Source organism: Punica granatum, chromosome 3, assembly GCF_007655135.1.
Source record: "Punica granatum isolate Tunisia-2019 chromosome 3, ASM765513v2, whole genome shotgun sequence".
Lineage (NCBI taxonomy): Eukaryota > Viridiplantae > Streptophyta > Magnoliopsida > Myrtales > Lythraceae > Punica > Punica granatum.
The window spans coordinates 8,935,083-8,957,103 of NC_045129.1; the positions used below are offsets into that span (position 1 = coordinate 8,935,083).

The window sequence follows — 22,021 nt, forward strand, 5'->3', positions numbered from 1 at the left end:
TAGGTGATATGTCTCGAGAGAACTTGTCCTATGAATCATTCACTCACCAATCCAATCAAACATGCATCACTATTTTGAGCTTCTGCTCGTTAGAAGTCAAAAAATTCCAAAACTTTAGGTACGAAATTCATCCATTCTATTGAGCTACTTACCACTGAAGAAACCAACAATCTCTTTGCATGAAAAGGCGTGTTGGGATTCCTTCTCCAGTACGAAGTTAAAATGAATTCGGCCACTCAATTTAATTGTAAACTTAATCACGAGACGTGATGCAGTTGACAAACTGCGCTTCATGTAGTCTAATTTTACCTGCAATTTAAGGTTCGAAAATCTACTAGAAACAACTTTCGATCATATGCTCAAATATATATTAGTCTCTTTCTATTTGCTGAATACACTTCGTAATCTCAACGAAAAAAAATTGAAATCGGCTTTCTGGGTCAATTGGGCTTGCTTGTTGACGATTACATATGGGCTTCATCTGCTGTCAAATTACATTTAAAGTGAGCCCATAACTTTGATTTATCGATTATCGAATATTTTGGGCGGAAGAAAATTGTAGGATGAGAACTTGTCTTCCACACATTCCATATCTGGTTCTTCAATAATTCCGCATCAAAAGAAACGAAAAAGTCTCAAAACTGTTGTATGAGTTAAATCGCATCGAAGATATGCCGGATCGGGTCCTGCAAGCTGTATTTTGAACGGATTCGAGCTGTCATACATCGAATCGAGGAGTTGGCCTCTTTGGGCTTTGAATGAATTGTTTCGGATGGGCATCGAACCATGTTAAACCGCTCGACAAGGCCAACTCTTTTATCAGAGTATGCATAACCGTTGCAATTGATCAGTCACCTTCAACGCGACTGAGGATTTAGCTATTTAGATCTGACTGGGCTCGACCGATGGCTTATACTATTTCAACGAGACATCTTCCAAACAAAATTACAGTTTAGGTCGAACCTTTATCTAGATACCGGCCGAACGTAGCGGCTCATTTTTCCAATAACGAAGGAAAACAGAAGAAGTCCATCAGGCCATTTAATTATGTGAGAGATGAACATCGGTTCTTAATTTACAAATAAACGCGACCTACTTATTAATCACTACCACATGAATCATAGACCAAACTACACTTCTCTGATGGCATCAACACGAAAAGAGAACTCGCCCCTCCTAGTATGGGAATCGCTTATTTCGGAGGAATTTTGATTTCAGAGGCTACAACAGAGGTATTAAAGAAACTATATCATGAGTATCGCAGCTTCCTTCAGTTCCTGATGAAGGACACACCCTTTTGAATGCTTCCAGCCAGCTCTTTCTTTGCCTTCTCGAGTCCAGCTCTGTATATAACATAACAGAAAAACCATGACATAAAAATTCAATTTGTTATTATCGTCTTCGTTGTGCTAAAGCAAAAGGAGTAAGGTATTATTATGTGCAGGGAAGGGAAACACTCTGACCTCTCATACTCGTTCAGGGGTCCCAGAGGGAAAACCTCCTCGGCTCCATTTCGGCCAAGCCGTACCTTGGTTGCAAAGAATGGAAGTTCTGTAACCTGAAAGTTAATCGTGCAAAAGCCCATGAATCAGTAAATGTCTGTTTCGTTCCGGAAAAATGTTCCGACTTAATTTTCCAATCTCCATCAATTTTCTCAAATCAAAAAAAAAAAAAAAAAAAGAATACCATGAAACGCGAAGTGCAATCCAGCACAGTTAAATCTAACTTCCTCATTTTCTAGAAAAATAAAATTGAAAAATGGAGAACTTATTTTGGTTTCTTAGAACCAAACGAACTACACATAATGTTGACAATTTATCGGTTCATCACTTACCAAAAGACATCTTATGTTTCTCTAATAAGCTAGAAATTTGGACAAAGTCACGGGGGGAAACAAAAAGGGATGAGATAAGATCCATGTGATAGAGATAAGCGACATGCCTGAGAAGAAACAAACGCGCATTCGATGACCCCATCATCTCCGCTAAGCCCACGGAGGCATGCATCGGCAAATTTAACAGCAGCATACGCCTGAATTTATTGGAAGAACTCATGCATTTAGAGCTATCTCAATCAGAGTAGTAAAGAATGATCACAGAAGGAAATACACAGGAAGAGAAAATATGGCAGACCATTGATAGCGTTGCAGAGCCAGCTCCAGCTTTTGCCTGCAACAAACATATAGAATTCTTCAGCATCAAAACAGAATATTCAAGATCGAACAATTTATATGAGTAGAAACTTAGCAGGAAAATAATCAGAAGGAAAGGATTTTACCTCAACAACTTCTGTCCCGCCATTCTGAATGCGTGTTGTCAGGTACTCGGTTTCCTCTGGAGTGAAGGTGCTTGGAGGCTTAACCTACAAAGATGAAGGGTCCTAAAGCTTTATCGGGTTTTCCACGAGAATATCTTTCCAATATTGTATACATACATATATGCCGCACATATTTTACTTATAAGAATGACTCTCAACCTGAGAAAGAAGTGGTAGAATCGTAACTCCAGCATGACCCCCAACAACTGGAACATCGACTTGCCTAGGGTCGATGCCAAGTACCTCTGCCTGCAAGAACAAGATAAATGTCAACTTCTTATGCAAGGAATTATTTCTCTTCAACAGTTCTTTCCATTGCCTCAATATTGGTTTAAGAGATGGACACAAACAAAATTTCTATGCGAAAAGCAGAAACTGAAAGTAATGAAAAATTCAGAAAGCAAACAAATATCGAATGGAGAACATAATTTGGTCCTCTTAAATAGTGTGATAAAATGCTAATTGATTAAGTTTTCACATACCACAAAGGTATTTGCCCTGACAACATCGAGCATGGTAACACCTAGGAGGTGCCTTGGATCATAAGTCCCAGCTTTCTTGAAGACTTCTGCAGCAATGGGGACAGTGGAGTTGACAGGATTGCTGATGAGATTGACAATAGCTCTTGGGCAGCTCTTCACGATTCCCTCACAGAGGGTCCTAACAATTCCAGCATTGATCTTGAAGAGATCATCTCTTGTCATCCCAGGTTTCCGAGGCACACCAGCAGGGATGATCACAAGGTCCATTCCAGTTAGGGCCTCTTCTAGCTGCTGCTGTCCGAGAAACCCGCGCACCTGAATTTCAAAACACCAGTTTAGTTTTGCATTTTCAATTATCATCTCACTCTTACATAAATCTAGTCTAATAATCACCAATTTTTGTGGATCATATTTAATTTTGCTGGACCCAAGTCAATCAACAAAATGGAATTGAGCTCATATTCAGATTTTTCTCTACTGTTCTAACAGGAATATCATCATGAAATTAAGCAGGGCATCTGTCAATTTTAACATAGGGTCTGATCTGATTTAGTTTAAAAGTCCCAAAGGCAACTCACTACTGGACGTATTTTTTCATCCAATCTATTATCAATCAATGAACTCATCTAAGGAACTCTTGTAACCATCAAGTCACCATAGAGCAACTCCACAGGTTCTTGCCATCAAGAAAGTAGTAAAACTTGCAAACTTATGGGATGTCAATGTATGCAAAACATTAAACTAAGTTGCTCTCTTTTCTTTCCTCTGTTTGCTAATAATGGATTAATGTCTTACTCTGCACGTATTTTTGTTAGTTAGTAGTGCTTCCACGCAGTATTTTGATTATAATTGACCAGTTTCAAATGCTATGGTTCAGGTGATATCGTGCCTCTCAACAGTGATCCCACAGAATGTAATGCCTAATTCCAATTTCAAATTTCCAGGTCATTCAGCTGGAGAAAACTCGATCGAAATCAACTACTGTAAAGCACCGACATATGACATCCATGATTCTGCACTTGAAATTTTTTTTTCCAACTTTCAGACCTAAAATAGGGCCAAATATGGAATGAGAACTATAAAACCTTACCACAGCTCCAGTGTCCATGTGGCCGATATCGGCGGTGACACCAGGAGTGTTCACAACATCATAAAGATGAAGAACTGAAACCAGCGGATTCATCTTCATCAACATAGACAATGGCTGCCCGATCCCGCCTGCAGCCCCCAAAATTGCAACCTTAAACCCAGGCCCTGCACCTTTGGCCCTGCAGTTCGCGCGCCTCAAGCTCGAACTCTCCTCCACCTGTTTTCAGCAAGACAGATCAGAAATACTCAGAATAATGACATCTAGAGACAGAACAAAACTCTCTCCATTCCAGTTATAGGGAATTCCGAAGTATCTTAAAATGACATGGGGATTTTCCCCTTGTCTGTACAAGTACATACAAGTCATGGTAACCTAACTGAATCTTTACTCGTCTAAAAGACATCCATTAAAGCTACACATCCGACGAAGTCGGAATATAGAGTGGACACGCCGCTGTCATCGGAGAAAAGTAGATTTTTGTGAACGGGGTAAGCTTAGTTTCGCCGAAGCACAAGTGCCCGCCAAGTCAACCCAACGATACTCGACCGAAATCGCATCAACTTCAGCAGCTTGAGCTGAAACATGACAGCTCAATCCGAGACACCAATCCCACGAACCAGTACAAGCAATTAGCAATCAAACTCGCGCCAAAAGGCGGTCAAATTGAATCGAGAACCAGGTGGGGTCAACGACACGGACCTGGAAATTGGGGGGGTGAAGATGGGCATTGATCCTCGCAATCCGCTGATTGGCCTCCATGTCCTGTTCCCTGTTGCGGGTGAATGGGGGCAGTACTCGTCGAAGTTCTTGCCAACCGATCAGGGAGAAGTATATATATATATGTATATGTATGTGTATGAGAAGATTTTGTATATTTAAAGATGGGCAAGCAAATAAATACAAAAGGGGGTCGAGGCTGAGGGTGAGGAGATGGGCTCTTGCTTGATCGAATTGGGAAGTGTGGAAGAAAATTATTACCTTATCCGCTTCGAAAAGAACTAATTTTTGCAGGAAAAAATATTTATTATTTAGAGGAAATTAAGGGTGTGGCCTTCGATGCTCTTTGATCCTCTGCCTCTCCCATGGCAATCCCTTTGATTTTTGTTTGTTACCTTGTTGATGGAATTGGTCTCTTCTGCAACACATTTTGTTTTCTTTTCCGACGATATGCCTCGTTCACGTTATGAACCAAACCAAACAAACATACATTTTTATTGAAAATGAACCAAATCATAATAGTGATTTCTTTTCTTTCTTTTTAATAAATCATAGTGATTTTAGAACGAGTGTTTTGCCCAAAGTTGTTCCTACAAATTGGCATCTCAATAAGGAAGTTATTATACAGTTACAGTCTTTCATATAAAAAGTTTATGCACCTCAACCCTTTTTCTAGAATCTTCTCTCTCCTCCCTTTCACTCTTTTCCTAATATGGATTATTATGCCATATATCTTATAGTATTCTCAAATCTATATCTTAAAAATTACTCAAAATAGTCCATAGTTTATATTTGATTCTAAATCTATTACGACGTCAATTCTTCCATCAATATGTAACAGCCGTGCTAACATGACACATTTGAAGATTAATGGTGCCTAGTGGAACATTAGTGGGACTATGCTTGCCACTCTGGAAATTTTCTAGGGATAGATTTGAAAAAGAATAAAAACTATGGGATAGTGATTGAGAATTTGATAAAATCATATGATATATGACGTAATAACCCATTTATTTAAATTTAATAATAAATAGTTATTAATTATTTATAACAAAAAAATCAAAACCAATCAAAAGATGGCAGTGAATGTGAAGTTTTAAAGGAGAAAACTCCTTGGCTGGTCGGGCATTTCGCGTCGACGACTCACTAATATTGCCCGACGCCACCAAGTGTTCGTCTCGCTGTTCCTCATGGTGACTGTATTAAGGACCTTTCGGTTGGATTAATTCTCAATTGGTTAGTACTAGATTGTTCAGAGGATCCCGTCATATTAGATGTGTGGTTTGTTCTCTTGTTTTATTTAATGAGGGATGATCATTCAACCATCTATGTTGGTGTGGTCATTTTCTTAGTTGGTAGTCGAGTGGCTAACCCCATGGTCGGCAGTCTAGTGTCTATGTCCGCTGATGCTCTTGTTGGCTATGCAATATAAATTAGGTTTGTTATTAATAAAATGACAATATTCACCAAAAAAAGAGGGTGAAATGAATTATTGTAAAAAGAAAAAAAAAGTGAACCAAATTATATCTATATATTTTCATTCATTTTACTATTCATATTTGGTAAAATTACAAAAATGAATAAATAAATAAGAAAAAAAAAGTAAGATAGGCTTTGCATTTGAGATGAAAGGGCTTTCTTTTCTTTTAGTATTTGTCATAGAAAAGGAAAGATAAGTATGCTAAAAAATGATTTTCCTTCTCTTTTTTTTTTTCATCTTTTGATAAGTTATGATTTTCCTTCCTATTATATTATGCAATGTGCTCTCGCTGTTTTCGTCTAAAAATTATTATTATTATTATTATTATTATTATTCGATTGCTCAACTCTATATAATTTGCTCAACTCTATATGTTTATTACGCCATATATCCTACAGTTTTACCGAATTCTAAATCACTATCACATAGTTTTTGTTTTTTTCAAATCTATCCCGGAAAAATTTTCAGAGTGGCAAGTATGGCTCCACTAACGCTCCATGTAGGCATCGTTAATCTTGAAGCGTGCCATGTTAGCACTGCCGTTACTTGTTGACGAAAAAATTAACACCAAGATAGATTTGGAACAAAATGTAAATCATGGGTTATTTTGAGTAATTTTTAAAGCATATGATAAATTTGAGAATCCAGTAAAATCATATGATATATGATGTAATAACCCATTCATAATAACTTTCTCTCTACACGACCTCCCACCGATGCCACCGTGCGCAGCAACACGTCCACCGTCTCTCTACCATTCTCCTCCGCATCACCACCGCCCTAGAGCTTGGCTTTATCAGTTTTCTACATTAGCTTAATCCCCTATACATAACGTGTCCATGGGATACTCCTCCCAATTTCTCAACGTAATAAGATCCGAATTCAGGACCACAAGGTAAGAAGCGATTGGTTTCCAATCTAAGCTAACCTCTTAACTGTAACCGGATGTCCTTTGGAAGGCATTCAAGAGAACTTATGCTCTTCTTGGTATATATACTTCAAAATTTTTATCGAACAGCTAATATATTCAATTTTATGTCTATAAGGGCCACTCATTTATTGGGCTTCAAGGGCCCATTGGGCCCAAACACGTGGTGTTATCTTTTGATAAAATTGAGGTTTCCCAAAATATTTGAGCTTCCGTTAGTGGCCCAAGCATACCAAATTGAATTATTTCCCAGACATGAACGAGATCCACAAGCTTAGAGGGAGACAGGGAATGAAAGACATAACAACAATGAAAATTCTGCGAGTGAGAATTGAGCGCATAATTATTCGATCTCATGTTAAGGGCAAGTTATGTGTAGGAGACGTTAGCAGGAGATGTTATGTGTGTTCAACGATAGAAGTCTAATTCTCCCATTTTCCATTTTCTTGGAAAATGGAAATCCGCTTGCTCGTGTACCTTATGGGAACTTCCAATTAGGAAAAAGGTGGGGATCAAAGGGGTTTCCCTTCATAAGACCCCGTAAATCGGAAGCATCATGCAAGAGTGGAGCGAGAAGATACATGAACAAGCAAATTTCAAAATATTGTCACTCGCTTAGCTTTGTATATCACTGTAATTCGTTGTCCCTCAGTGTTATTATTTAGAGAAACTAGAAATTATTGCATCTTGATTATACTCTCGGGGGCTGTAATGTCGGCCTTTCTGTTTCCCACGACAAAAACTTCTAGTGGAGTAATACACTAACGTATTGTTGGTGGGATCATCAGCGGTACAAGCAAAAAAAAAATACTTATAAAATAATTAGGAAAAATGAAAAGATTGGGTAGTGGGGGGATTCCTTGAACGAATGGGATTCAGACGTTCATTGACGTTTAAGGCACAACACACGATATTTCTCCTCCCTTCGTTGTCAGAGAAGGTGGCTGTCCCATTGGGGCACCCCGTCACTCCCAATTTTTATTTAAAAAAAAAAAAAAGAGAGAAAGATTCGCTCATTAATTGTTGTTAATAATCGTCCTTTTCATTAATTTAACTTATTAAAAATTAAATACCATTATCCAAATTAAACCCTTCTGCCCACCACGTGCTATAAAACAAACCCCAATCCAAAGATGATGATAAGGGGAATAAATATATAATAATCATGTCTAATGCCCACCGATCATCATGTTGATCCACTCGTGCGTGATCATGATTTAATATATAGGTTTGTGTGGATTATATGTCAATGATGATGCATCATTAAACATGATGGATGCAACATAATTAAAGATCAACCAGATGCCATCTTCGAGGAAGAAATTAGAAGGTTTACAACAAGATTTGGTTTGTTGGTCTTCTAGACCAAGTGACCATTTCTTGCGACCGGCAGTAATAATGTGTATGACTATGTCCAGTAGAAGCGTGAGCATTTTATGCTTTGCTTGGGTATATGATCGACCGCAGTTTTACTAGGGTTTTCATCTTCTTCCCCGGTCGTTTGAGAGCATTGGTTGAAACCGATAGAACACGGGGAAGAAAACTCTAGTTAAGTTGAAGAATCTTTCATCAAACAAACCGAAATAACATGACCACAATATAAATCATAGTTGAATTTTGGGACCAAGATATCTTTAATCGAGGAATGTTGAGCAAAGATCTCCTTTGGATAGAAGGGCTTCATTGGGAGAGAATTCGTTTGATCGTAGATGGATTACTATAAGTAGCAATTGGACTATAACATCTGCAGTTAATTTGATCTATTTAGACTGGTCGGACAATAGATTTTTCTTATTAGTAAGTGTCTTTGATAGGATATACATATCTCTCCACGCGAAAATTATGTCATGTATGTACATACTCTAAACAAGTAATACAAGAGTAGAGCACGGACGCAACAATACGACCGAGTAGCAACAAATGAATAAGTTCGTCCAGGACGCGTCCTGCTGTCATTTTGATTGGCCCCATTACTAATATATTTACAATGTTGCAAGATAATATAAATTACTAGTCTTATTTCCTGTGAATCCCCATAATAATTGAGATTAGCCCGCTATGAGCACTCTTTCATTATATGGATTAATTGAAGAATCGACCTATGTAATTGTCCCGTAGTCCTAAAGAAATAATAACCTCATCGCATTTCATTTCTCTTATCTCATCATTCCATATATTATTGTGCCCAAATTCAACCAACATCTTGAGCATGAGTTGAAAAAACGGGGCATGAAGTTCCACTTTCCTCTTCATCTTATAATTCTACTTTTTAGTAGCAAAACGTAATTTTCAATTCATAGTGCGCATCTATGTTCCATATAATAATTCATCAAGTTGCCGACAATGTTCTGTGCACCCCAGAGCTCTTTTTTTCTTCCTTAAAAAAAATAAAGACAATAATTAACTGAGACCGATCGATAAAAGGCTAACCGTATAGGTTTGGTTTCTCTTGTCGAACTTGGGGGCGGGTCTTCAGATCCTTGACCCGACAAAATCGATCCCCGACTTCTTCCAAATCCCCGGCGCAACCGGACCCATGATTTGCCCCAGTTAAAGCGGCAATACTGTGTTTCAATTTTATGCTGTGCATAAACTATAACGATGAACATTAAAATGTCGGTCTTTTCATCTTGTGTCCACCAGCTAGTTAGGCTCGCCAGTTTGCAGTGTCCTATATATCCCGACTGGCCGTTTGCTCCGCCGTGCTTCGCCGGTGACTCCCTGTACGTAGCAGGGGTCTCTCAGTAGGGTGTACTATAGGAAATATTCATAGACGCCGATGACAACTGTCGTAGAGTCGTTTTACCCCGTTTTACCCATGTTTATATATATATATATATATATATATATATATTTGCTTATATGAAGGGGCCGAAGCCCATTTTTGATATTGTTTTGGGGTTTTTATCCAAAATGATCAATGATTTACCTGTTTTTGCATCAAATCTATCATGGCGTTATCTTTTCCGTCGACATCTAATGGCCGTGCTGACGTGGCACGTGGAGTGATAGTGGACCACACTTGCCACGTGGGCGTCACGTCAGCAAGACTGTTAAATATCGACTGAAAAGATAACGCCGTGATAGATTTGATGCAAAAAATAAATCATAAGATATATCTGACAAAAAAAATACATGATAAATTTGACAAAATGGATAAATTATAGGTAATTTGGGTAAATTCCCCTATTTTCATTACATACTGGCAGCGAAGAACATGAAAGAATAGCAACAATGACACAACATATATATATATATATATAGTTAGTTAGTTATTGTAACAGGAATATGTTTTTCTAACTGAGTGAATGTTTTTCGAGTTTTATGTTACACCCTTTCGTAAAAACAATTACCAAACATATTAACATACCTCGGGTCGGTCTCTGGAATTAATATCATAAATATCGAGAGTTTAACAGTGATTTCCAAATTAAATTGCTCCCGACAAACCACACGGAATGAATGATTGTTTCGCCTTTCTTTTTAATTAGGTTTGGGACTTGGACTTGGACTTGGTTGCACTCCAACTTCAACTGCATATATATGGTCCCAACTTGTACGGATGTATACAAAATATATGTGGCACCTAATAGTACTTTGGAAAAAAACTAATCACAATAATTTCGTCACAAAACTTTCGTGTAGCTTACATATTCATCACATTTCCTTATCAACATTTGCCTCCTCTGGTTGCGAGTCTCGTTGGCATCGTATAGTGCATGCGTCTACTGGCATATATACTTCTTCGCGGACAAATTCATATGATAGAAAACGTGAATAAAACGCATCGTATGATTTTTTTTTTCTCTTCTACGATCTTTAGGAATAAACAAGCAATTCGACAGCCCATTCTATGGCCGGTTAGGACAAGGATTCAGAATGCCGAACTCTTGTCCCCAATTTTACAATTCCAACGTTGCAGGCTTGTAAGAATATTATAAAACTTGACTTCTTAATCACAATGGTACATTTTTACATTATGTCCATCTTCATAGAAACAAAAACCGATCATTAATTAATTTACTCGTGCCCGGTGCATGCCAAACACAGATCCGCCAACCGATAATCCACTCCAAATGGAACGGCATGCTTCCTTCTGAGCCAATTTCGTACCGTCTGTAACTTCTGTACCGGACAACGAATAACCCATCAGCTGAACAATGATTCGGAACTTACATTGCAACCTATTAAGAACAGAAACATCGTCGAAGCCATAGTACGATTTCTTAATATTGAGCAATGAATAGCTAAACCACGCCATATTTAAAAAGGTTAACCTTTATAATCAGACAGTTATAATATCTCGTAATATCGCACTTTGAAATCAGCAGGGTATTTTGGAGGGAGAGGGATTGAGATTGTAAACGTTGATGGTCGTATGATTAGTGGAGTGGTATGGACACAAAATTAAAGGATGGGAGAGAGTTTGCGTTTTACCAGAAAACGGACCAAAGAGAAAGTGTGTTGAAAATGGCTTCTCAACGGCTACTCCCTTCCAAAACCTATACTGCTTCATCTCAAGGAACATAAGATTTCATCCCATTCCGTCCCTTTCCCGACTGATTAGCTCGATTGCAAATTAAATTCTCCATTCGAGTCGGCGAACTGCAAGGAATCTCGCTGATTTGAGATCGACTTATACAGTTAGCTAGTTTCTCATATGTACATATACATGCTCATCCTAATGTAGAGTCGCGCGTCAACTGCATTACATTCAGGAAGGAAGACGGTAAAAGCGGAAACGGTAACCGCGTGGATTAGAAACTTGTAATCATCATATTGGTGCTTTCACATTACGTGAGCGAATACAGAAGGCTTCTGCCGAACATATTCCCGTCCGTCCCGTTTCCCCCCCTAAAACAACTTCCATGACAAGATGCAAATGTCTTCTTCTTCCTCCTCTCCTGCTGGGCCCCTTCTTTATAACCCCTCCATCTCCATCCCCAACATTCTCTCAATACTCTCTCTCTCTCTCTCTCTCTCAAATTCTCTCTGCAATGGGGGGAGAGAGGGAGAGAGGGTTCTAATTAACAGGTGGAGTTTGGCATTGGCACTGCACTTTACTCTGTTCATCATCTTTTCCATCAGCCATTCATCTCTTCCAAAATGACCAATCTGTCCCCTTTTAGAATTAGAGTCATCAGACATTTTATTGCAATACAAAAGCTGAGACCTCTCTCTCTGTCCCCTTCTCTAGCGCTCTCTATAATTTAAATACCTTCCCCTTATAGAATCATCACTTCAAAGGCAGACAGTAAGGAGCCAGGCATTAACTGTAATTCCTAGTTTAGTTTCCTAAACTCTTTGATTATAATATTTCGTATTTTTGCTACTCTGACTTCATGGAGAATCGAAGAGCAAAGCAACGAGAAGTTGAACGTGAAGAAGAAGAAGCGTATTTGTTTGTTGCAGTGTCGATTCTTGAATTCTTATAGAGGTATGATCTATGATATAGTATGATTTGGCACACTTGTTCCTCTTCTTTTGTATCTTCTCGTGGAATAATTCGGCCGGTTAGTTACAAAAGCAAGGGCGCTCTGTAACTGCTGTCCTTCACAGCCATGGATTCTCTTCTATTGAATTTCCGGCTTTGCTGGATTATGTTGTCTTTTTTTCTTTTTTTTTTTTTGGTTTCCTTCACACAAGTTTCAATAATTTGAAGAAGTGAGCCACTTTGGATTTGTTTATGAGGTTAAGGAGTTGAGTCTAATAGCAAAGGTATGCAATCTTTCGTAAAAATCCTAATGAAAATCTTGCATATATGCTATTCGTTCTTCGATTTGTTAACGAGAATATATGCATAAGGGTGAGTTCCCATACATCTTATCTTGGATTAGTTAAACCAAAGAAGTGACTTAATTACTTGATACGATGAAAGAATCATATGATTTGTTCTAATTTTTTGCTGGCGAAATAGCAATGTTATGTCAAAGCATCCGAATCGGTTACTGCTAAACATGCAAGATACGTTAGAGTATGTATCAGACAAGCCATTTCCTAAGAAAGCATCCCAACTGCTTTCAGTTCAGTTCTATCATGCCACGGTGATTGGGTAAACATATATCATTCCAATGTGTGCCAGTATATATAAGTATCGCTCGATCCCTATGTGCTTTGCGAATCCTAGCATTTCCAGGTCTTGTATGCTGTATGTGCCTATTGATTTTCCTGAGGAAGAGTAGAAGGAATTACTAATTATTGAAAGACTGAAAAGGCAAGGTTAAGTTTGGCAATCATTGAAAATGGAGGCAAAAAAGTATTACGAAGACTTTGATTCTCGAAGAACTTTATATATCATCACATTACTGCCTTTCTTTTTTAATTTTTACGAAAGAATGAAGAAGGCAAGGTCAGGAATTGCGGCAAGTTTTGGACTGAGTGCTCGTATATGTTATTACATGCTTATTATTTTTTTCCTTCTAGAATATTTCTCCAGGATTTTAATTTATAGAATGGCAAACAAGAGGGAGAGATGAAATTTGCTTGATATTAAGACTTATCAACGTGATTAAGAAAAATAATAGTTCGAAACACAAGAATCATTCACCAAAAGAATGGACGTTAATCAATGGAGAAATATTTCGATAACGTGACTTTTTATGCTACATAATCTAAACGCAGATTTCTCGTATCAGATTCAGATCAATCTCGAATCTTACTGCACTGTCTGCACCACCGACCAAGACTAGCTCGTATGGCTCTCTATAAATCTTGTTGCCATGAAAAGACCCCGTTGGAGGTCTTACGCGTGACCGTACTTGTAATGGGTGGGTAATTAAGTAGATGTCCTTGAGAATCGACAGTGGCACTTGCACTGTTCCTTGTGTCCTTCGTACTCGGATAAGGAAAGCTTGATTTTCCTCGACCAGTATAATTCCATACCATATGGAGACTAACGGACATAACGTGATGTGTTTGGTTTTATTTTTGCAAAATCTTAAACTGATAAGAACGTCATGTTCCATATTACCCCCTTCACCAAGACACCAACCGCATGCGAATCCACTTCCTAATAAACCAGAAAAAAACTGTCCAGAAACTTTTGGGCTTTTTTCACTCCTCAATCTTTTGGGCCTTTCTCAGGGTGGCCCAATAACTTCTGGGCCGAATGGTTGGACTAAAAGAAATTACATTTGATACAGACATCGTCATGAAATTATGAGATTCTGAGGTTCATTAATAGACCTTTTCATCCTCCATGTTTCCCATCCCCCATTTATCGCATTCTAGGCCCATAACTCTCTTTTATAACCCAGAAAAAGAAAAATGTTTGTCATTATAATAATAATAATAAATATTGGAAAAAGAAAACCAAAATTTAAAAACCTATTGAGGCCTCCCACATTTCGAGTTACACAGGAACATACCATGCAGTGCCTTCTATGTAATATAATATGCTCTTACTCCAACGACCGATTCCAAATTACCAACCAAAGAATGAGTTCAAACATGTCCACTGCGTGTCTTGGTAGTAAAAGTTATGTTCGCAAGTTGATAATATTCCCCGATGTTGGGGGTCGGGTCGATTAGAGGTTTATGTGCCGATGCGATAGTGTGAGAGATATTATTTTGATATTTTAGGAATTAAAATACTTGAATAAGATTCAATCAGGTTAGCGATATTTTTTAAATTTTTCAATATTTCTTCATATTTTGAAATTTATGTTATTCTTAATTTATCGTTTCATTGAGCCTATAAATGAACAAGTATTCTATGTATTCTCCTGATCTCTCTAACTCCTCTTCTCCTCTTGTCTTAATTTTCTTGGGGCAGTAGTTATTTCCACAGTCCTGTCCTATTTGACTGATCTTACAAAGGAAAAATAATAATAATAATTAGATGGGAGCACTGGAGGGGCTTTTGGCCCCCTACATAAACCCAAATCAAAGTCCTTAGTTTCTTTGGAGGGGCTTTTGGCCCCCTACATAAACCCAAATCAAAGTCCTTAGTTTCTTTTTTTTTTCCCTCTAGTATGTAATATCTAATATTCAAAAATTTAATGAGTATGATACTACCAAAAAAAAAAAGAAAAAGAAATTCAATAAGTTTGAACTAATTTAAATTCGAATCAGTTCGGGATACATGGTAAAATTCTTCAAATCGTGAATTTTCTACATTTATAAGACTCGTATCCCAAGACCTTACTAAAAGTGAAAAGGTATCGATACACTTGAACTGATCCACGCCAATTATCGACAATTTTTCTTCATTGGCATAAATAAATACTTGAGCACCTATTTTTTTGATTACAAAGGATGCCAAAAGTCTACTACAATAAAAAATAAATCCTAAATAACCAATAAATGGACACGAATAGTCTCATTAGGTATGGAACATGTTATTTCTAGATCAACAGGCAAGAGCATGCGTCACTGTACTATACTCTCTTTTGATTACTCGAGTACCTATTAAAAGAAAAAACTTAAAATACTTGAGAGTCTTTCCTTTTGAAAGACTATCTTTCAACTGCAATTCCAAATTTACTTATCCTAAAAAATTATAACATAGTTAATGAATTTCATGCAGAAAATTTTTAAGTTGAATTGAGAAATCAAAATAAACATTTACTAATTTGCACAGACAATATTTTCTTTTGTCTTAAGGTATCACCTATCATAGGTTCACTATATTAACTCAATATAATAAGATTGATAAAAGACTTGAATATTAAATATGAAATAAATAAAACTAGAAAAGTCTTATGCGAAATTAGTTAAAAAAGAAAAATGACACCTCGATTTGGAGGACCATAGTCTGTCTTCCATAGTGGATAAGCAGGAGAGCTAACAAATATACTTTTTAAATATAATGTATAAATTAGACCATTTGAAAACATAGTTCACTACAACAAAATAGTTTACTAGCAGTTAAATGATCAATATTTGTTGCTAAAATATAACTTTTAATAACTAAAATGTTTTTCTAATCCTACATATAGTTAGTCACCAAGCCAATTAACTACTTAACTATGGCAACTGCAACTGATACATACCAAGTTATTTTAGTTGTTATAGTTTTTAGCAACTATATTTTGCTATTTAGCAACTAAAAATTTAGTTGATAAAGAGTTTATTGGTTGCTTAATAAACTCTTCTAACAGCTAAATTTTACACTTTACCAAAGAATAAAATGTCGTTATTTAATACCTGTAACCACTGAAATGATGTGTTTGCATATCAATTTTTACAGTTCAGTATCTAAAAGAATTGACAACTTAATATATATGTGGTTGAAAAATATTTTAGTTAATACTTTACTTTAGCAACTAAAATTGTTCATTTAATTGCTAATAAATTACTTTTTTATAGCGATTTCCTTACATAATTAATTTTATAGATAATGTATAAAATAGAAAATTTGTAGAACAAAATTTATTTTAAAAAAAGTCATTCCAATTTTAGCTAGCTAAACTTCTTTTCTGATAATTTAATCTTTTCTAATATTCTTTTAATGTTATGAAAATCTTTTTGCAAGAAAAGCATACCCTTTGAATATCACTCTCATGGAATGAAAGATACAATTAGTAATGTAGACTTGTCATCATAAAATGAGCTTTCCTCGTTCGCAACTTGATGTTTTATGCGTGCCAATGACAATGGGACAAACTATTCCAACACATGGGCCTGAAATTCGTACTATTTAATTTGAGATCTATTTCGACTCGATGTGATTAAAGCTAATTACGAAGAAAAGGGAGGCAAAAAAGGATTCAAAAAGGACCCAAAATAGCCCACCAACCCGAGCCACCGAAAGCATGCAGTCGCGCATGCGGGCACAGCGATCTTGACTTAATTGAGTCCACCCCCGTTCACTTTGACTGAACCCGAAAGAATTCAAAAAAGAAAAAATTTAAAAATAGGAGGATTGGTAAATAATTGGTTGCAGAGAAAGCAAACGAATATATGTGCTCGCGATCACGACAATAAATTGAATAAATGTGCCTTCTTTTTCAATTCTAATAGGGATTCTTGTCTGTCAATTATTGCCACCGTTTAGAACAATGACTCCCGAAATAAGAAAATGTGATTTGAGGGACTCCTAAGAAGAGATGTTGGTGGGTTAGTTCAACAACTTTAGATCATGCGACCTGTGAATTTATAGCACGTTTATGATTTGGCAGTAGATTTGATATATATATATATATATAGTTATTTTGGAAGAATATTAAACTAATAAAGCGAAACAAATAAGCTTATGATGAGAATATCGAACATATTCTCTTTTATGCAGTAAACCTATGCATGCACTGGGACTCGTGGGGGGTGCGGCGGTCCCCGACCCCGCAAAAGTTTCAAAAACTATCGAAATTACCCATAGATAAATAAAGAATGGTTTCGGTTTTGCCCCAACAGAGATTTGAACATTCTTCAAAATTAAACTGATAATTATCTACAAAAAAAAATAACTCATATGAAAGATTTTATTAGTTTTCCAATACAAATTAAGCAGAGATATAACCATCCACATATCCCAATAAATTGAGTTAGTAAAACGGAAAAAAAAATCGTGGGTAGTTGAAAAGTTAATTGATCATCGGCATGTCTTGAATAATTCCAAGTCGTAAATTTCCCATAATAACGATGATAATTAGGGGCAATGCAACTCAGAGAAAAATTTGGACCAGCCGAATTCGGTGGAGATGGCAACCATCTTAGGAAGCTATTGGTATAACTACAGAGAATATTATTACGAGGTCACTTTTAAGTAACGTCAGCCGAATTCAGACATTCTTTCAATTTGCATTATCAAATTCTGATCGAGGTCTATCACGAGAAGATTAAGTCGATCGACAATGATAGACCAGCCAACATTTCTAAAACCTAAAGTTAGTTGGGCTTTCCTCCATATAATTTCTTAGCATTCAAATGCTCCTCATCTCTCCCAACTATTTCCCATTTTTATTTTTCAAATGATTTTTTCCCTGGCATTTTTCTTTTCCACACTGACACAACTATTTCCCATGGGATTCACTTTTAACTTTGTATGAATTATTTTGTTTTGTTGTGGAAAAAAGTGATATAAATGAGACCCACTCTTTGAATTTGTATGAGTTATTTTGTTTTATTGTAGATAAAATTAAATTAAAATTGTGATTCTAAAATTTTATCCACAAACCAAACAAGCCCTTAATTTTCTACTCCATACAGAAAATTTATTACCATTTGAAAATTTATTATCCATTTGACTTTGTGCACATTCTTGGGCACTGCAAGGGCTGGGGCTCTAAGTTTTGGGGAATTTCTTGAGGAATTCTTTTTTTTTTTTTGAAACTAAAATATATTCTTAGCTATGACATCGGGGAACAAAATGTGGGAAAACTTGTTATTAAAAACAGCTGAATCTTCACGTTGACGCGCAGGGCCCGTCGTCTGCTTCTTGCCGTTTCCTATGGCAACGCCCTCCCTCTCATTTAATGTCTTTTAATTATTTATTATCTCCTTAATTTGTTCATTATTATTGTTTTTTTTTTGTTACACTTCATTTGTTTCTATGAAGGGATAAGAATGAAATACAAAGGGAAAGCATTGCTTTGACGTTTGATATAATTGAGTTTCCATCGCGGGTGGTCGTCATCGCGATATTATGTCTCGTACAATTTGTGTTAGCCGAGATGCCTCAGCAAATTCTGGATAGTTGTTAATATATGTTTCCCTTTCTACCAAAAAAAAAAGAAAGAAGATATTATGTCTCGGATATCTCGATTGCACTATAGCTTTCACGAGGTCCGAGTTTTAGAATCTTTATAACATTTTTTACCTTGCACGCCGAGTACTTATGGATATTTTGCAAATAGTCATCGGATGACCGTATCATATTATATATATCTACTGCGCTTTATTTTCACAAATTCGAATCTCATTCGGCCCCTCAAACCGAGTCATGGGTCCTTATTCGGGCGGTGGATCGAACCTTCCATCCACGAGGTATAAAAAGACTGGACATATATGCTTTCTTTATCCGAGTGGTGAACTTGAAATTTCTTTCTATCCACAAAGATCTAAAGCCGAAGGAATCAATCCTTATATGCTTATTCTAATAGTTGTATTTCTATTTGGCCATCAGTGTGCCAGCTGATCAATTTCATTGGATTTAGTCCAACCTTCTCCTCATCTTTAGCAAATTTAGCCTCAAATTGAAGCAAAGTACGTTCTCAGTTTCAAAGTGGCATGATATTCGCTAATTTCATTCACAATGTCTTTCTCTTTGCCAAACTTCGCAGACTTTCTTCCATTGATCCCCACACCCTTAACTTGGAAACTCTTGTCCCTTCCCCTTATCCCTTTACTATTTTTCTTTGGATTTACTGCATCATATATCATAACGTTGACAGATATTCTTAGATTTATCCCAACGTCATTTTTTTGCATGAGGTATCCCAACGTCGCTATTTTTGTTTTACCAACTATCTTCATCCTGAGAATAGATGTTGATATCAAATTAACAACCTTGGGTTACCTCAAGTAAAAAAATGATGTTGGAATAGATATAAGAATATCTGTCAACGTTAAATTATGTGGTGCAATATATCATTTTTCTTTAAACGGAGATCTACTTATTAGAGACCGATCCCAATATCTACCTGTCCTGAGTAGCGGCAGCACCAGCAGCACCAACTAGGAGGAACCTCGTCTTTACTCTAGACGATATTCCCTATTCAAAATGGCCAGACAGGCTCCAAGAGTTCTTGGCCTATCTCACTACTAGAGCACTCACAGTTCGTGACAACCATGAGCTCATGACATATTTCGATCTTTGTCATTTATTTCTGCATATGTTGTTGATGCTTCGCTTTAACTAATGAAACAATTGCTAATTGATCTTACTAGCATAACGGTTTATATTCAAGTAAATATCTAGTTATTATTATTTCCGGAGTAATTAAAAAGATACCGAAGATACATGTTCTAAATAGTTCTCCTAACTGGTTCAATGTGTTACAAACACCCCGTTCATCGAAATTCATCTCCATCAGCATATATTCGGTAGTGATGGAAATGAATCATACATCCTTGGCGTGTATTGCGTTTAAGAATCCCATTTGTTCCCATCGATTAATAAGTTCTGATCCGTTAACAGATTTGGGGTTTTGTACTATGAATTTATACCACTTGTTATGATTCCCATGAGGATGTTGTGCCACACGAGAAATGAACAAATAACTCAGGTACACACGACCGATAAAACTGGAGCGAGTACCTTAGGCTTGAAGATACCCCGATTTACTGAATAATGCTCCCATTTTCTTGCTTGAAACCTGGATTAAAGTCGCGACTACTTCATTTGGTTTCGGAGTCGCAATTTAAAATTTTAATTTTAACTTTAACTCAATACACTACACAATAAAACATACTTTTCCAAAGTCAAACTGGTGGGCCCCATATATTATTCAATATACAATCCCATACATTACCCAATACACTTCACAACAAAACCGATGGAGTCCACATGTCCTATATTTTTTTTTGTCTTTTTTCATAATCAAAATTAAAATTACAAATTCAAAACTTTAACTCTGAAATCAAACGCATTGGACGAATCTTCATGCACTTAAAATATACACGAGTCCCAATCTCTTGTATGCGCGATGGTCACATCCACGACTAATGTTAAGATTAAACCGTTCCATTTCGAGACACTTTAACGTTTACTTTTAGAACGTATTTCTCGTGATTACTCCATTGATCACGGCAATCGCAGTTCATGTGCAGTTCCCACGGTGAAAAACATGTGGACCCGCCCAATTTTAAATAATCTCCCATTAACCATAAAATAATATATCCGTTGATTAATAGAGACATCAAAGAAAAATGAATTTAATAAAAAAAGAAAATTCACTCATAACAATATATATATATATATATATTTATTTCAAGAAATTACGAGGCGTGGGCAGATTCCAAAATGCAACTTCATGTAACCAAACTTCACTTGAAGCACCTCATAACCAGAGCTACTGGGGCGATGGTTAGTCTCAGCTACTCGAGCGATTATTAGTCGCTAATAGGTTGTTGAAATCTCGTAATATATATATATATATATATATATGAAAAAAATAATGTTCAATTAAAGAGAGTGACGTAGTGACACACTTTTCACTTGATAATTAAGGGTTTTTTATTTTCATTCGCAACCTTGAACTCTTGAACGATTGACTATTTGTATCACATGTACATTAATATATACAAAGATTTTTTTTCACATTTTCATAATTTTTTTGAATTTTCACAATATATTTATATATTAAATATTTTCAAGGAGATCATATATTTTAATTTTTTTGTTATTATTGTAAAATTCATAAATACAATAATATCAACACATATATAATTAAAACCGCAAAAAGTCCGCACAAACTCGCAGTTAGATGACTAGCTTTTATTTCTTTGTATGATACTCTGGGCCATTGTTATCAGAACCGGACCGGACTAGCCGGTTCGACCGGTCGGATCGGGAACCGGCACCATGTCCGGTCCGGTTCACCTAAAAATCGAAATGGCAACTTTGAACCGTCGGACCCATTGAACCGGCCGATTTTAAGCAAAATTCTATTGAACCGGTCGGTTCTATGAGTTTTTATGAGTTTCCTATTTAATGTTAAAATTGGTTGGTTAGGTAAAGATTTGAACTCATGACCACTTGCTTCTCATTTTAGCATACTACCAACTAAGTCACCACCACTTTTTTGTTCTTTTAACTCTACTTTTAAGTACTTATTAAAATAAAATATTTATTTTGAAGTAAGAAATATTAAATATAGATACTTTCTTATACCATTGTTATATTTCTTTAAAATCATCATACTTTTATTTTAATTATCATAATTTTTTTAATAATATAAATATTTATTTTATTTTAAATAAACGTGCGGTCCGATCCATCGAACCCCCGGTTGGATCCATAAACCCATGACCCCGTGCCCCTTCCGGTTCATCATCCGGTCCGGTTCTAATAACACTGCTCTGGGCCTCTTTTTGTTAAAAAATAAATAAATAAAACTATTTAAGAA

The 22,021-nt window shown here is 36.4% G+C and overlaps 1 protein-coding gene across 1 annotated transcript; it reads right to left on the minus strand.

Moving 5' to 3' along the window:
• Positions 1–1,014: 1,014 nt before the first annotated feature.
• Positions 1,015–4,855, minus strand: LOC116201508 (malate dehydrogenase, glyoxysomal). Its single transcript, XM_031532771.1, has 9 exons — positions 4,588–4,855; positions 3,889–4,104; positions 2,799–3,113; positions 2,476–2,565; positions 2,278–2,361; positions 2,133–2,168; positions 1,942–2,031; positions 1,464–1,558; positions 1,015–1,343 (listed from the first exon to the last, which is right to left on the minus strand). The coding sequence occupies exons 1-9, from the start codon at positions 4,645–4,647 to the stop codon at positions 1,271–1,273; spliced, it is 1,059 nt and encodes a 352-aa protein (XP_031388631.1). The 5' UTR covers positions 4,648–4,855; the 3' UTR covers positions 1,015–1,270.
• Between the last annotated feature and the right edge of the window lie 17,166 nt (positions 4,856–22,021).

What these genes read in the sequence shown, in the direction of transcription:
- LOC116201508 (XM_031532771.1), bottom strand. Translation starts at nt 4,647, where the DNA reads ATGGAGGCCAATCAGCGGATTGCGAGGATCAATGCCCATCTTCACCCC. An exon ending in TTCTACCACTTCTTTCTCAG is followed by an intron (nt 2,362 to 2,475) that starts GTTGAGAGTCAT and finishes TCATCTTTGTAG; the next exon opens with GTTAAGCCTCCAAGCACCTT. An exon ending in GCTCTGCAACGCTATCAATG is followed by an intron (nt 2,032 to 2,132) that starts GTCTGCCATATT and finishes CAATAAATTCAG; the next exon opens with GCGTATGCTGCTGTTAAATT.